The sequence below is a fragment of the Filicampus tigris genome, chromosome 17 (assembly GCF_054856515.1).
Source record: "Filicampus tigris isolate MCC_2025a chromosome 17, RoL_Ftig_1.0, whole genome shotgun sequence".
Classification (NCBI taxonomy): Eukaryota; Metazoa; Chordata; class Actinopteri; order Syngnathiformes; family Syngnathidae; genus Filicampus; species Filicampus tigris.
Window position 1 is genome coordinate 3,262,301 of NC_141233.1, and position 18,097 is coordinate 3,280,397.

The 18,097-nt window shown below is 41.8% G+C and overlaps 1 protein-coding gene across 3 annotated transcripts in view; it reads right to left on the reverse strand.

Annotated features, from left to right (window-relative positions):
• Nucleotides 1–17,085, reverse strand: part of sptbn4a (spectrin, beta, non-erythrocytic 4a) — a 41,107-nt gene extending 24,022 nt beyond the window's left edge. Inside the window, exons 1-4 of one of the 3 annotated variants that reach the window (XM_086012796.1) lie at nt 16,644–17,085; nt 16,421–16,524; nt 16,062–16,216; nt 831–1,094 (exon numbers count right to left, since the gene is read on the reverse strand). In XM_086012796.1, coding sequence (XP_085868922.1) covers nt 831–1,094; nt 16,062–16,184 — 387 coding nt within the window. In that variant the 5' untranslated portion in view covers nt 16,185–16,216; nt 16,421–16,524; nt 16,644–17,085. Of the gene's footprint in view, nt 1–830; nt 1,095–16,061 lie in introns of all 3 variants that reach the window. The other 2 variants (XM_086012795.1, XM_086012794.1) reach the window with 2 other exon arrangements.
• Between the last annotated feature and the right edge of the window lie 1,012 nt (nt 17,086–18,097).

Here is an 18,097-nt window from a genome sequence, read left to right on the forward strand (position 1 = left end):
CAAACACGCCAGATAATTATTAAGGTTGGGAGATTCAATGAGATTCAATGAATTCAACCCATGATGTACATTTATTTTCTACTGAGTACAGTGGATTGATTATTACAACTAAACAAAATTTTAATGAGTTTACAGCTGCTTTTGCCCAACAGTGAAGTTTACTTAACAAGTATGGGACCGCATTTGAAAATGAATATTAAGATAATAAAGTTATACAATTTTTGGGATAATATAATTTTGGAAATAAATAGTAAAGAGGAAGTCAACCAAAACATTTTTTTTTCAAGAATATGTTCTATGCAGGCCCACTATTTGAAACACGGCATTCTGATTATTATTGCGTTTGTGGAATATGAGTTAAGCAGGGTGGATTAACTCTCATTCCACAAACGCAATATTAATCAGAATGCATTGTTTCAACTAGTGGGCCTGCATAGAACATATTCTTGAAAAACAATGTTTGGGTTGACTTCCCTTTAATTTTACAATAATTTGAAAATGTACATTAAAAAAAGCTACACAAATATGCACAGATATCCAAAGGGCTTTACTGCTTTATTTATATGATATTGATTCTAGGAAATATTTTTCTTTTTATTGACTGTGAGCCATATTGTCGCTGTGCTGTGAAAAACACTTATGTCCGTTTTTTTCAATTTTCTTATTTTTACGTGAATGTTGTTTCCACGTTACAGATATCACATTAATGTGAAAAAAAATGTTCTCCAAAATTGGACATGAGTTTTTTTCAAATGACAGCCCTGATATATTATTATGTATTATATTATATATCAATATATGATATATATTGTTATTTATACTGTACTTGCCTGGAATTTCTGCAGCTGCTCATTGAATGTGGGCAGATGATGTGCCTGCTCCAGTTGGGGGGGCTGCTGCTCCAAGTGGGAGAGCTGGTTGTCAAGGTCTGAGTAGCTTTTCACTGCTGGCTCCGGCTTGTTGTTTTCAAAGAGCTGGCGAGCCTTGGCTTTGGTTGTGGTCTCCAAGTCAGACCAGCACTCCCTGATCTCTTCTAGCTTCTGCTGCACAACTGTGCGCAGTTCTGGCTTCTCCTGGATCAGACCCTGGCCCTCCTAAGAAAAGAAAACAGGAACAATTGTTAAACTGGAACAAGACTGCATGACAGCACAGATTGATACAAATCATTGTATCGGTGAGAACAGTGCTAGCCGTATTTAGTGTAAAATATGCATTATGTGGGAGCGTTATTTCTTGGCTGAGTGACTCTGCTTCTCCCTTGTACACTCCATTAATGTCAGCCATAGCTTCAAGGGATGGTTCTTAAGGGGTGAGCTGCTGCCTCACTCAGTACAAGCTATGGAGAAGATGAAGAACACTGCAGCTGGGAAAGGCTGTTAAGCTTGTTCAATTTATAGACAGTGTCCGTCATTTGAAATACAGTGTATCTGAATCCATCCATTTTCCGTTACACTGACAATCAAACATTGATAGGTCATCATTAGCGCAGGAGCTGATGAGCCTCAGAAGCTAACCTTATCTGTACATTGTACATATGCCATTGCTTGGACTGGGAAAAGAAAAGCAAATAGGCAGTAGACACATTCCATTTTGTAGCCAAAAATAACACGGAATAACACAGCTCCATGCCAAGGCAGAGACCCCCTGCTTGCAAAGAAGCAGGGAATAGAGAAAAGTTTGGCCTCGGGCTGACCTACAAATCGTGCATGGTAAGTCTAATACACCTCTATCTGTCCTGTACCTGTGCTTTTTCTTGCTATGGGGTTCTTTGCGAGGGATTCTGACTGCACAGATGCATTATGGGCAATGCATCTGACGTGTTATTTTTTACCAGTCGGGCTGGTATTTTTTTTCCAGTACAAGTTTATAGAGTTACTAATAGGAAATACTGATTCGATGCCAGTGTTACTTGAACATCTTATATTTGTGTTTCATATAATGCTCTTTATGACAGTAGTGGTAGAACTGGAAACTTTCCTATGAAAGTTCAGATTAAATTTCATTTTTATTTGTGAAGGTTAAAACGGATGTAGTGTGTGGATTCAAACACAGCAGTGGGCCTCAATACTGCTGTTGCATGCGGGAATTTAGATATTGTCTGACATGGTGAAAGAATTCGCTGTGTATACTGTATGCAGGTGGTGTGGCCTGCTGTGAATTGTGTGCTGCATGCATGGAACTCGCAATTCACTTCAAATTATAATAGATAACTATAATGTTACTAAAATAAAATAGCAAGTCCCTTGCCATAGAGTAACCTGTAATTTTGCACCTGCCCAGTTAGTCCTGTATTTCCCTAAAATGTAATTCCAATGGAAAGGTTCCAAACTTAAAGAAAATCCTGATATGCGCTTTAAAATAGTGTAGTATACCTTCATATTCAATACATCAAATCAAAACAATCAAAAATCCTGATTGTCTACAAATTTTTTGCTCTCGAGCTGGACTATCTACTCAATCCAATGCAATAATGCAATGCTGCATTCCTCCTCTTGGCACAGCCTCTCTGTTCAACTTCTGCTTGTGCTCAGTCTCTCTTGCATCCCTCTGCCGCTTTCTCCCTCTCATAATGCAGAGCCAGCAGAAAGCAGTCTCCCTCCTCTCGTGGCTTTACTGACACACAGAGGCAAGAGGAGAAAAAAAAAATCAGAGAGGGGGTGGCGGCGAGGGAAGAGCAGATGAGGAAAGGCAGAGTAAAAGAGGAAAGGAGGCAGGCAAATCAAAGCTTTGTGGAGTGGGAATCAGGCCGCGGGTGTGCTGTGCTGTGGCACAACCTTTGCACAGTTGGTTCCAGTCAACATCTGCGAGGTGATGGCTTTGTTCAACGCAGTCACGGCTACCGTGTTACAATGTTGAAACCGCATCCACATGGCATTATGATACTGTTCTAAATTCTGCAGGCTTTCCTGTAATGCTGAGGCAGCAGTAAAATTTGAATTATGCAAGAGCGTGTTTTCTGTGGACAATATTTAAACATACTAAAGACAGAAAAGAGAAACCATGTCACATTGTGTGTGTGTCTTTTTATTTTATTCCACAAAGTCCATATGCAAAATGCATTGATAGTTGTCCATATGCGTCTGAGCCAAAGCAGCATTTTAGAGCTTGAATAACAACAGGGACATTTGTATGTGCACCCGCACGTACTAAAATAAATACAACTAAAATAAACTAAAACATTTGGATCTGAGCTAAATCACTGCTAAACAAGAAGCTAAGGAATAAAGTAACTAAAAAACAATTGGTGGCTGTTCAAAGCCAAGTGCATCTCTTCTGTTCAGGGTATTCAGAGTGTCAGGGAATCTAAAGCCAATCCAAACTGACTTTGGGCTAAAGGCAGACTACACCATAGACTGGCCGCACGGTGTTAATAACACATTGAATGAGAATGTAACCCGTACCAGCTCCACAAAATTCCGGTATGCGAACACTTCACAAACAGTGGCTGTGCTGTTTAAAAAGAAGGCAAAATATAAGCAGGCTCACATTTTGCAGAAACTGGGAACTCGCCACCTAGCGTTATTTTGCTGAAAACCGCGCAAGAACTTGCCACCAAGTGTTATTTTGCCGAGAATTGCGTGAGAAATTGGTCGAGAGAGCGGTAATGTGTTTTGGATTTGAATTGCAGGTGCTCAGGCTTCCTCCGGCATTCCAAAACCATGCATATTAAACATATCCATCCATCCATTATCTATACCGCTTATCCTCACAAGGGTCGCGGGACTGCTGAAGCCTATCCTAGCTGTCAACGGGCAGTAGGCGGTGGACACCCCAAATTGGTTGCCAGCCAATCGCAGGTCACATATTAAACATACCGGTAGATAAGACGAAAAATACCATAGATCGTATAGATTATTTGTTTGTTTGAATTTACTAACAGATTTGATACTGGAGTAATCCAAAAGTAATTAAAAGTATTCAATTTACATTACTTTAACATTATGGTATTTGGATTACGTTACTAACTACGTTATTCAAGATGTAACCAGTAACTATATCGGAATACTTTAAGTAACCCTAACAACCCTGATTATACATACCTGTAAGGTATAGAAGCCTATAGTATTCTAAAAGTAATATTCAACTCATCACATAAAAAGCACATTTGGACAATGCTAGCATGAATGAACAGTCTATGTAGCATTTGCAGCTAGAAGTAGCTAGCTGTATCCGGTCAGATTTAGAGTATATCTCAGACAATTTTATGATTACCGTTACTTTTGGAACAACACATCAGTCAGCAAATGTACCGAGACATTCTTGACAAATATCTGCTGCCATCTACGAGGATGACGAAAATGAAAAGGTTGACAAATTGCCAAGGAAACTCTCAATTAGTTTCAACGAAAAAAAAAAATGCTGCTTGAATGGCCCAGCCAATCACGTGAGTTGAATCCAATTGAAAATCTATGGAAAGAACCGAAACTCAAGGTCCATAAAAGAACCCCACAGAACCTTCAAGATTTGCCGACTGCTTGTTTGGAGGAATGGGCCAAAATCGCCCCAGAGCTTCAAGTCCAGGGGTGTCAAAATCATTTTTGTCACGGGCCACATCGTAGTTCTGATTTTACTCAAAGGGCCATTACGACTGTTAAACCATGTAAATGTATGATCGCCTTATACACAACTAATTGATGGATCACTAGTTTTGAAATCAGAAGCCAGTAAATTGTTTGTTCAACAAATTTTCAATGTATTTTTAAGGAAGGATTGGTAACAAATGGTTGAAATATCTAATCTGTTGTGAAGACAATTTAAAAAAAAAAAGTCAAGTCATCACACATGATTTGTCTTCGCGGGCTGCATAAAATGATGCCGCGGGCCAGATCCGGCCCCCGCACCTTGAGGTTTACACCTGTGGTCTAGTCTTTTCATACAAGAGGCATCTTGAAGCTGTCATTCAAACAAAGGCTTTTGTACAAAGTATCAAATACATATCAATTGGTGTATTAAGTACTTTCCCCCTGTCATTTCACATTATTACACACAACTTAATTTTGAATCTTATTTGCTCTGCTTTCTTTGCATGTATGGATTACTTGGGTTGTTTTGGATGTTTAGTGCTAAAAATGGTGACATGTTAAATACTAATTTCATTCGCTGTGTGTGCGTGCGTGTATATATATATATATATATATATATATATATATATATACACACACGCTGTGTATCAATATATATATATATATATATATATATATATATATATATATATATATACACACACGCTGTGTATCAAAACAAGAAAACATTTGACATACTGTATAATTAACAACTGTGATTTAACACACTGGGCATCGTCCAGTTTCATTGATGATTGTAATTGTTATACTGACTGTGGCCTCAGTTTTAATATGATTATTGACATGCGCTATATTTTCACCAAACTCTTGTCTTCACTCAGCTATAAAACCTCGTGAACATGAATCTGGACAGAAGAACAAGATCCTTTTCTCACTGTCATGTCATTGACCTACTTTTGAGCATACTGGCTCACAAGGGTTAGCACTTAGCAGTAGCACCCAAATGTGCAGCATCTTAGAATATTGTTCTCCTACGACACTGATTCATTACACCAGCAAGACAACACGAGTGCCCAGCACACACATACAGAGGATATATACAATATCTAGTTTGATATGGATGTAATTTGTGTGTTGAATTACTGTAGAGAAAACATAATTAATGTTTCTGTGTAAGTGTCTTTTGGTTATTGATCATATGCAGTGGGCCCTCTAATGCCAAATACCTTGACTTTGTACAATTGAGGAATAACAACAAGCATTTTCAGGAAGTTTCCAACATGTGTTTGAGACAACGTAATGGATGATGTCATCAAAAGTGTCCCTGGCAAAACCTCAGTTCAGCAAGCAGGGGTTAAGTTCTGTGTGTGTGTGTGTTTGTTTAGTGCTTTCATGGACTTTTGTGTGTGTGTGTTTTTTTGTTTTTTTTACACTTATTGTGAGAAAAGATTCAACCTGCACAAAAGGTGTTAAGAGAAGAATGTGAGAAGAGAACAGAAGATAACTTTTTTTTAAACACGTGTGTTACTATCACAAATGTTTAAAAGTGAGATATAGCTCACCTTTGTAAAGTTAAGACTGGGTGTTTTATGGTTGTTGTTTTTTCATTTTACTATTAACAGTGGTTAACGGGTATGGCTGTTAAGATATTAAAATGTTTACTTAAAGCATTGCCTATATGGTTGCTAAATGTTTGACCCAGACACTATCTGGGGATTTTTTTTTTAAATTTGAGGTCAATGAGCATGCCAGAACATTCCACCAGGGATGGGCACTTTATCCTTTTTTGCTAAGCATTGGTAGGACAACACGACGGACAGGACACCGGAGCCCGCTAGGGGACAGCACGAGAATTTTTAAGATTGCAATATCTTTTCAGTTTTTATTGTGGTATTTCGCAAAACAATAATCATTGCAAAATAACAAGCAAGGTTATTTTAGGAGGAAACGAAAGACTTCCACTTCCGGGTCGTTTAAGTGTACATCGGCGCTGACAAGGATTTTTACGTTCTAAATATGTCCCACACAAGGACACACTTTGCATGTAAACTTTGCACAAAATTGCTATCCACCTTTTCCCCACGCCCAATACATACCTTCTCCCGGATTACACACACAAGACAGGCTGGGCATGTTTGTCAGTCAGTGAAGTGGGGTTCTGTGGCATAATCAATGATATTACATGTGTTGAACCACTAGAGGGCAGACTATGCCTGTGCAATGTTACTACAGGGAATGCACTTGAAAATTGTTGTGCAGGCAGTTAATCAAGGTGGCTCCGTGGTATCGCAGAAGAGAACAGTGGTTTTTCTTTTCAAAAGAACCCAGCACAACACGTAAGTCTGTAGGCTACTTGACCCAGTTAGGGACAAATAGAGAGACGGATGAAAGCCCACATCTGTCCTTGTTTAGTCCATCCTTTTAAAAAGACTTCTCATCCTCCGTCCACCTGTCCACAAAATGGATGTCCATCCCGTCCGTTCCGTCCCCGGGATGGAATGCCCATCTCTGCGTTCCTTTGTAAACTGTCAAGCATAATTTATATGAGTACTCTAAAATATACTTAACTGATCAACATCTGTTTAAAAATGTCCATCCGTTCGCTTCATTTGATTGGACTTTTACACTGTTTCAACTAACATTGTTTCGCATCATAATATATTCTAAATGTTGCCCACTCGGGCCCACCCAGCCTGATCATCCTGGGAGAGGGATTTCCCCTTCCACGGCCCCTTCTGAAACCTGTCCAAGCTGATTTTAAGATGGAGGGTACACTTTGGACTGGTCGCAGTCAACCTGTCCGGTTACATTTCTTACGGTTACGTTTCTATTTGCATGCATATATGGTATTGAGTCGACTTATAGTACATACACTCGAGACATGCACAAAACCTTATAGGACATCTATCCATGCTGCATGTCCTCTTTAGGATCACAGGTAACTGTCATGCCTCCTGCGTTTGGGTCCTCCTCCACGAAAACCCTGACAGTAACTGGCAGTTCATATATAGACACCTATTCACACTCCTATTCACATCCACGAATACCAAGAGAAAATCCATGAAAACTTGGGGAGGATATGCACACTCAACACAGAGATGTTCCAAAGGAGATTCAGACCGAGATCTGTGAGGGAGACCTTGTAATTACTATTCCACAATGCTGGCCCTACAGGACAATGTTAATATGCTCTTTAGCAAGTGTTGTGTGGTTTGTAACAGCCTCATGCAACCTTACCCAGAATGACCAGTAATCAGTTCATATGGACCGCGGTATCGCATTTCAGGTATCGGGAATTGGAATTGGATGATGTCATCCATCCATGTTTTAGAACAATCATTAGGGTTGTGGGTGAGTTGGGGCTTATGCCAGCTGACTTTGGGATAGAGAGGGGGTACAATTAAAATTCCTGTAAGGTGTGGTGTCGCACACACACTACTGTATTTATTTGTGCCTAAATATAACTGTTGTTCCAACTATATAAATAGTTTCTATATCCAAACATGTAGTTGGTTTATTTGTCAGGGGCAGCTAGATGGGCCATGTTTTGTTTGTGTAGTTACGAAATATTGACCCCTGGGCCAAAAGTAAGGCTTGGCACAGGGTCAGCCGTGAATGCTCACACTATAACAGAGAAGCATCCAAAGTACTTTCCCACAAGCTGACCTTGAGCTGTGTACCATACCGAGAGTGCTGAGTGAGAAGTGTAAAAGAACAAAGCTAAGGGACATAGCTAAACTCTTCCAAAAGGAGTGCAGAGCTCAAAAACCATGACAACATGATTGAAGTGCGATATATATTTTTTGGGGGTAAGCAAGGTTTTCAGGCCATTGCTATAGAGGCCTATAGGAAGAGGCAAGACATAACACCTACAATGCAGACATGTTTAGTTTGTAATCAGGACTAGGGATGATTATCATAATCTATTACCTTTGTTAAGATTTCTGGCAATTGTGTAGAATTGAAACAATTGAGGCAAAATGGAGTACAATATCCTTTCGCGGGTTACGGGTGAGCTGGAGCCTATCCCAACAGAATTTGGGCAAGAGGCATGGCACACCCTGCACTGGTCGTGAGCCAGACAACCATTCTCACACACTCACAATGTAGAGTCTTGACCGAACCTAATACGCATGCTTTTCGAATATGTGAGGAAGCCGGAGTACGAAGAAAACCTACGCAAGCACAGGGCGAACAGGCAAACGCTACACAATCCCAATTCAATTTGCTGAAGAAAAATCATGACATCAGCTATTGAAAGGCAATCTACATCATCGAAGACCTATGTCTTGACACAACTCTTTCAGGCAGCATTATTTTCCTAAACAGGATGCACTGGCATCAAAACAGGAGTTCACAACATTCAGAGAGAGAGATTCTGATATCCTTTTAAAAGTTCCATCCATCCATCCATTATCCAATCCGCTTATCCTCACAAGGGTCGTGGGAGTTCAGGAGCCGATCTCAGCTATCTTCGGGCAGTAGGCGGGGCACACCCTAAACTGGTTGTCAGCCAATCGCAGGCCACACAAAGACAAACAAACATTCACACTCACAGCCACACCTAGGGACAATTTAGAGTGTTCAATTAATCTACCAAGCATGTTTTTGGAATGTGGGAGTACCCGGAGAATACCCACACAGGCATGGGGAGAACATTTAAACTCCACACAGGAAGGCCGCAGCCCGGATGCGAACCTACGACCTGTGCACTGCGAGGCGGACGTGCTAAACAGTCGACCACTGTGCCGCCGTCCTTTAAAAGTTAAATTTATAAAATAAAAATTGATTAATTGATCATTGATTTCTGTCCGCTGATAGTGTAGTGGTACACACGCCTGAGTTGTGTGCGGGCAGCGTGGGATCAATTCCCGCTCAGTGACAGTGTCTATGTGTGCCCTGCGACTGGCTGGCGACCAGTTTGGGGTGTAGTCTGCATTGACGGCTGGGATAGGCTCCAGCAACTCACCGCGACCCTATATAGGATAAGCGGTTTGGAAGATGACATGACATCATTGATTTCTCATAAATTTTATCAAATGTCCATCCGTAATTAGGATCTATTGTTACACAATAATGCTTTCTCTTTGTATGTGCAGGTCTACAACTACTAGTGTAAATTTAAAAAAAGGTGTACCGGGTAAATGCATAATTACAAGGGGTTATACTATAGTGCAGGATCTCGGGACACATAAAGTCCACATAAGTACTGTTTATGCAACATAACTCGTCAACATTTTGAAGAGGTGATAACACATACAGTAATTTGTTCAATAGTCATAAAAATGTTTGTGTTTATGCAGGAGCTTGCCAACTTCAAAAAAGCTTTTCCCCAATTGTGATTAGCCCCTGGAGCATGTGTTTATTTATTTTGTACAATAATGAACCACAAACAGTTTGAAGGAAATGGTTAATCAGATCAGATCAGGCCTTGTGAGTTTCTTTTTCATATTTTCTTTTTTCAAAAACACCAAAAGGTGGATTACCATGAAAGACTGCTGAATTAACATGTACATTTTAAGTGCCACATATCCAAGACGACTGTACTTTTATGAACTCATTCACTGCCTGACATTTTCAGACCCTCTTTTACCCTAACGTTTGAAAAAATTTAAACAAAATATAAATAGGTTCCTGGTATTGAATGGCTGGACTGTGAAAAGACAAGTACATTTGTCAATGGCAGTCAATGAGTTAAAAAGGACAAAACAAACTATCTGTGCAGAAGTCCAAATTACACATACTGTAAATAACACTTGTGGTAGCAACAAAACACAAAGCGTGTGTAGGCAATAGTAAATAAATAAATCTAATATGAAGATATCTGTTAGCACGTCCGCCTCACAGTTCAGAGGTCGTGGGTTCGATCCCGGCTCCGGCCTCCCTGTGTGGAGTTTGCATGTTCTCCCCGTGCCTGCGTGGGTTTTCTCCGGGCACTCCGGTTTCCTCCCACATTCCAAAAACATGCATGGTAAGTTGATTGGATACTCTAAATTGCCCCTAGGTGTGATTGTGAGTGCGGATGTTTGTCTCTGTGTGCCCTGCGATTGGCTGGCAACCAGTTCAGGGTGTCCCCCGCCTACTGCCCAAAGACAGCTGGGATAGGCTCCAGCACGCCCCGCGACCCTTGTGAGGAGAAGCGGTACAGATAATGGATGGATGGATGAAGATATCTGATTCCACATGTGTTTTTATTATCCTTACACTGCCAATAAAACTTTTCTTGATGACATTTAAAATAATTTACCTAATATTGTTAAACATCTTGGCAGCATGGAGAAGTAGTGCTTAGCATGTCTGGATCCCAGTCTAAGAATTTCTCTAGCCTTTCTGTGTAGTTTGCATCGACCTGTGAGTTGAAGGTTTACACTACCTCGCACCCCCTGAGTCAGCTGGGATCCAGCCCACACCATTTCCAACATGGATCACGGGTATAGAAAATAATCTTTGTGAGATCTTTGAGAAGGCCCCTTTTTTGTTCCAGCATGACGCAAGGCCGTAGCATAAACCATCCGTGGTGTAAAAGAACTCGAGGGCTCACTCAGAGACACCTTTTGAATGAACGAGAATGGATCATCCATCGTGACCTCACAAATATTCTTCTGGGTGAATGGAAAAAAAAACCAGACACACACCATATACACAACCCCCCACTAAAACCCAAGTTTCTGTAGACAACTTCTGTCCATGAAGTAACACCTTTAAGAAATGTGTATTTAAGAATACTATTTAATGCTATTGAATCATTTCAATGGCAGCTGAGTTTGTCACATAGGCCTACTGCTAGCAAGACCAAAATGTACGGCTGTACGCTAGGGGTAGGAATGGTGATAAAATATTATTGGGATATTTTGCCAATGGCAATGATGGCACAATACAGAGTGATAGTGTGATAGCCGATACATTGTAAGAAAATAGGATCACATGGCTATGTAACTGGAGAAGTATAAAAATGGACCAATATCTATTCATTATCCCTTAATTTTTTATGGCTTCATTTTCTTTTATGTGCAGTATTAACGCGTATCAATTCTCTGAACAATCATCTTATTTTCCAAGGTATTCAAGAAACAGTAAAATGCTTGTTGTGATAATCATAAAACATATTCTGTATCTGTGGTACATACAGTATTTCACAAGTTATTTCGCCATGGCATCTTGACATGGGGGATAATAGAGATTGACATTGCATTAAAAAGTCAAATTTGTAATCAAGTGCTTCACAACAGTATCGATCTGATCTGATGCCGGCGTATTAAACCCGTGACAGATAGCAACTTTGCGATATCGATAATCCGTCCTACACCAAGTGCACAATGCTGATGTTGTGATAATGTTGAGTAATTTCAACTAGTATTTAAAGCTGTGTGCTGTTGTATACAAACTTTAGAGTACACTAAAACCAATTGCAGATATTGCTGCTCTACTGAAAATCTATTTTAAAAAAAGGCAAAGAGTAGGACATGGATTGACTGAAGTCGCCTTTTAGCCTCTTACAATGTTTAAACTCATGTGGCTCTGTCAAGGTAGACAGCACATCTGCGTCGTCGGGCAAAAGCCAGAGGATCCAGATTTTTGGACCACTGCAAGTCTCGCTTCGCATGTTTGCCAAATTGACAGACTGGTCTTGGCTAAAATGGGCTGGCCATCGCAGCATAAGGAGTGTCTTGGAGAAGCATCTGGTGGAGTGACAATTTGGTGGGAGAAATTTGATGGAAACCTTACAGCTGCTCAGACCACATCTAACACTGGCGCAATGGTCAACAGCTGGTCTAATGCAACATATTTCATTCATAAATATGTGAATTGCGGGCATCAAACCCTATGAATCATTGTACAGGTATTGTATTTCTTAAAGGGATGGTGGGACCGGGATGGCCATGTTTTCACTAATAAGTTCATTTTAGATATTTTTTGATCAGGAAAATGGAAAGAGTTGTCATTTTCTATTTTATCAATAACTTTGGGGGAAATTAGGAAATAAGTGACTCCATGAATAATGCTTGTTAATGAGGAGAATGGCCACACCCCCTACCGTTCTATCCTTGTTCGGTCGGAGTCACTGGAGGAACCGATTCCAAACTCTCCAATGGAAATCATTGTACTTTCATTGCTTATAACGTCCAAAATGATGATCAATTGGCACCAAAATGTATGTGGACATCCCTACTAATGACTACTTCAACATATCAAAAGGATTAACCTCTCCGTGGCTGATTTATATGAGAATGAGGAAATGTGGAAGTGAGCAGAGCTACATAGATTTATGCTGGGACGAGTGCACACTGCTTCTTTGCTTATAAAAAAAAAAAAAAAAAAAAAAAACACTGCTTCTTTGCTGATCACGGTTAAGATGAGCGAGGCATTTAACACCAGTCAGGATATTTACAGAGACTGAAGTGGGAATGAGTGGACGTGCACATTTACTTGGATGAGGAATGGCCACAGTTTTTCGACCGACAACACGCCGTGGAATGTAACAGCCGAAACGGTACGTTCCAATGCGGCCACACTTGGCTGTGCAGTCAGCCTCCTTGCTGGAACGTTTTGTTTGCTGAACATTAACGCTTGCTGGCAGCTGTAAGCGGTCTCAGACAACGCACGCGACTGCTTGGGAGGCAACCCTGCGACATGAAGACACAGGCTCATGATCACCTCCACATGCTGCACGGACAGTAAGGAGCTAATGTTGTTGTGCTAACGCCTTTTGTTTTATCGGCCTGAAGCTAGTTGTTGTGATTAGCCGTCCCGTTATCCTGCCTTTCGGGGAGGGAAGGGGGTGGGGGTATAAAGCTCCAATCTGCCTGCCCTTCTGCTCGTTGCAAGCCGCCGTCTCCCTCCTGGGAGTTGACACGAGTTAAGCGTTGCTAAATGTCCGAAATATAAACCAGTCGGTGTTCGTGTGCGCATTCATGCTCTTTTCCACTTCAGCCTGTGTAAGGGCAGAAGCGATCGCCACGGTATTTTTGATTTTGTGGAGGTGATCATTATGAGATCACGTTTTATGTCAATAAATCCAAACTATTGAGCAGAACACTTTTATACTTTCACAGGTTGAAGTGGACAAGAGTAATAATGCGCGTTTGCATTTTGGTGGCGATCGCCGTTTTAGACAACAGAACTGACAAAGCGAGCAATATTACCACGCTTGGCTCACTCCCGTGACGTGGACAGCTGAGACCGAAAACATAACATAAGCCACGCCCCAAAAAGCGGCGGGGAAATTTGTCGTAAACCTAATCACAAAAAAAGTCTTTTGAGGTGGGCATTTTAGTTCTGATGTCATTTTTACATGCAAACCTGTTATATAAGTGTCAATGTTAAGCTCATCCAAGTGTCCCTTTAAATCAGGGGTGTCCAGCTCCGGTCCTCAAAGGCCGCTTTCCTGCCTGTTTTCCATCTATCCTTGCTGCAACGCGGCCTGATGATCGTTAGCAAGCTTCTTCAGAGCTTGCTAACGATCATCAGGTGCGTTGCAGCAAAGAGAGCTGGAAAACAGGCAGGACATCGGCCCTTGAGGACGGGGTTTGCACACCCTTGCTTTAAATCATCCCACGGAGCGGCACAGCTCTGAGGGGCCACAAGAACAATCGGGGGTGGAGGTTTTGACTCCAAGTTCCCAATTCGCACCGCGGATGTGCTTCCACCATGTACACGACTAGTGTGCCACATTTAAAGAGGTTGAAAGGATCCGCTTCGATTGACCAAGACTGAACTTGTCTGTGACCACTCCCACAGCGGCACAGCACTCCCTCTCACAGTCTGCCAGCCTGCGCTTGTCTGCGCAATTACCAACATTGGGTTTAATCCGCCTCGTCGCAGTTACACCATGCGCCATGCAGGATTTACGCCGGTCACGGAAATAGAGCCCATGATGTCTACTAATGATTTTTGAGTGTCTAGACCAGGGTTGTCAAACTTATTTTCACCGTAGGCCACGTTACAGTTATGACCTCCTAGGAGGGCCTGCTGAATTTATTATCTTTATGAATGGAACTCAATTTGAATTCTATTTTACCATATAGGCTAATATTCAACAGCTCTATTGTAAAGCCAAATCTAAAAAAGCTGTGTTTTCCCTCTGAACACACTGTGAAGTAATCTACTGCATGTATTGTACACTATACACCTAGACCAGGTGTGCCCAAGTCCGGTACTCGAGTGCCCCTATCCAGTCTGTTCTTACGTGTTCTCTCCTTCAACACACCTGATTCAAATGATCAGAATCGTTATTAGGCTTCTGCAGAGCCTGCTAGTGCACTGATCATTTGAATCAGGTGTGTTGGAGGAGGGTAATATGTAAAACACGTTCAGGAGGACCTGACTTGGGCACCCCTGATCAAGACTCTACACTATAGATACTTTAATGTACAGTATTTACTAATAAGTCTACTCAAGACTTATTTTAAGACGACCATACAATTTTTAGGTTCTGCTGCCTACATAAAATTATGTGGCATCACCAATGCAGTCTGGGGGGCATGTCTTCAACATATATGGCCAGGGCTATATCTCAATCTTAAATTGTCTTTTAAATATATAATAGACAGCCAAAATGGCTAATTCGATACATTAGGTTGGAGGAATTGTCTTCAAGGACCATGGATATAATTAGTTACACCACTATCTCATGAATATTTAATCATGGAGACAACAGTAACTTAATGTATTAAGATCATGACAGTCAATTGTATTTCTTCATGCAATGCGAGGACATAACAGATTTAAGTACAATACCCGAACACACATTTTCGGCAAAACAAAAATTCATTTGTATTTTAATATATGAAGACTGCGCTCAAAAATCCCAAGCGTACATCCTATCCTATCTGATAATTGTATAAAAAAAAATGTTCTCATTTTAATTGTAATGCAGAAAGATGAGAATTTTGAAGAGTTTACATTACAAACCACACTATCAAATACCCTAAAACGATTATAATTTTCAGTCTTCTCAAACTAGAACATATTGAACTGGAAATGCTCTTCTTCAATGAAAGTAGCAAAAGATTTGCAACATGGAATACGTGCATTGCTAACGTGGCTAATTTACATGGCAATAGCCCACCTTAGCTTCATCAAGGCAGAGGACATGTAGATAGGACAGCATAGCAGCATAGGGTGGTAATGACATTTTTGCCTTGAATAAAAACCTGCCTTTCTATATGCCCATAGAAAAGCAGAGTACATTGAAAGAAATCCACATTATCTGTACTGATCACGGCTGCAGCGAACATTTTTGTGTCATGAAAATCATCTGAAAGCTGACGCAATTGTGCTCTTTACATTGCTGCTAGAGAGGCCAAAGCGATCATGTCACCTGTGTATGTGAAATAGCACAGTCAACATTCATAACCTTGAAAACGTTATTCAAGATGCCCTCAATGAGTTATGACACCTTTCCCAATTTCAACGAGCTTCAAACACAACTCCGAAATGCCATCTTACAAAGGTGGCGCCCCACTCCCACCTCCCCCTGACTGACCTGCTCTATGTGACCTCTCCATCCTGCATCATGCCTTGATCACATCGACTCACCTGTTCTATCTTGGCCAGCCATTCCTTGTTTCGGGCCAGTTCTGCCATGAAGGCCTGGTGCTTGAGCCACTTCCTGTGTAGCTTTTGAGCCTCATCTCGCGCCGTGTCTCGGGCCATAAGCATCTTCTCTTCCACCTGCTGTCCCAGTCACTCAGCTAGGGGAGACAAAAATAGCCACCATCAGGAGGCCAATGCTTGAGCCGGCCCTTTCCCACAGGACGTCCTGCTTGCTTCTTCTACGCACGAGCCACCCTGCTCTACTCGGCTCTGCGGGGGCCCGGATACCTGTGCTCTCGCCACCCACCCCCACCAGACACCCTTTTTCTGGAGGAAAAAAAAAAAAAAATCAAGATAAGCACCTCAGCAGTGGTAGCAATGGAAGCACTCAAGCCCTTCGTTTGGATTGCCCTGGGTCCTCATGCCCTACTACTTCATCGGTCTTGCGGTCCTGATGCTGCAGTGCCTGCTAGCCAGCAAAGGCAAAAACAACCAGCAAAAACAAGGAAATGAGCCAATGGCAATGCTGGTTAGGAGTGACACACACATCCAAGATATCCTGCAGGTGGCGAGTTATCGTCTTGCCTCATATGTCAATTAAAATCCAGGAATCATTGAAGATGTAGTTGTAGCATCGCCACAGAGAAATCTTTCAGCCGGAGCAAACCTGATCATCCAGCACTCGCTAGTCCCGGTCAATCTATAGTCCTGTCTAGTGAAGCAGTAGACGGGAGGAGGATGAGGAGGAGGAAGAGTTCGAGTGGGAGGAGCAGGGAGAACAGGATGCAGAGGCAGTGCAGAGGAGGCCGGATAACATAAGCTATCTGCTCTTGAAATGCATCATTGCCACCGCTGCAATGATGCATGCTGACGTGAGACAGCACACAACATTCTCGCCTCAGTTCGCCTTTCTCATGCTCCCGAGCAGCTCACCCGCGGTTGGCGCATGCTGCTGCAGTCCTTGCCTCTCAGCAACGCTCTGTGTGGGTGCATGGGGGTGTGCGTGCGTGTGTGTGTGTGTGTGTGTGTGTGTGTGTGTGTGTGTGCAATCACAATCAGCACTGCAGTGCCAGAGCAGCGAGAGAGAGAGGGAGCAAGTGAGAGAGAGAGAGAGGGGCAGGGAGGGAGATAGGGAGAAGCGGCAATATCAGCGTAGGAGAGGCGAGCAGGAAGAGGGAATATAAAAGGGGGAAAATGAGGGAAGAGGTAAAAGATGGTGGTGGGAGGTGGTGGCGGTGGGCTGGTGAGACACAGAATGGAGGAAAGAGCCTGCGTCATCCTTCAGTGTCACCAGGGACATTTCCCTGCACTAGAAATGACTGCACTCGGGAGCAGGAGCAGGATTTGGGATGGAGGAGGGGTCATTGTAAGGCAATGAATGAGAGGGAAGGAGGTTGCATGCACACATGAGCAACAGTGCAGCTGACTGATTTGGATCAGTGCTCACTCTGCTGCTTCAAGACAGTCTGCAATGGGAGCCCCCTGCTAAAAATCCAAAACAAAAAATCAGTGTGCACAGTAATTCAATAATCAGGGGATGCACACATTTGATGGTTTCCGCACTTTTGCATACAGCATCATTCAAACAATTGCTTATACGGTATATAAATGTATTTTTTTAATTTTTGCAAATATGCTATTTTTTTTAATGAAGTTATGCTGGTTATTAATTTCATTGTTTTGCCAAGCATCAAGAAATAATTTATTTTATAAAATAAAATAGACAGGATACAATCAACCACTATTTCATGTCATTAACCATGCTTGTGTTAATATCAATGCTATGAATTTCTTTGTCCAACTTTCTCTTTTCATCCAACCATTAAGCCCCTTAGACTGTGACAACTTGTGCTACGACGCTGCTCAAATTCCATGTCATTCTACAAATCATACAAACATACACCCCAAATTCCTAAACACACAACAGCGGTTTAGCTGACAGGTGATTAAATGCCATGAAAATATATATCAAGAAGGAGAGCTGGGCTTACCGCCTAGCAGGCGGACCGGTCTGGCTATGATTGACGCCAATTTTGTAG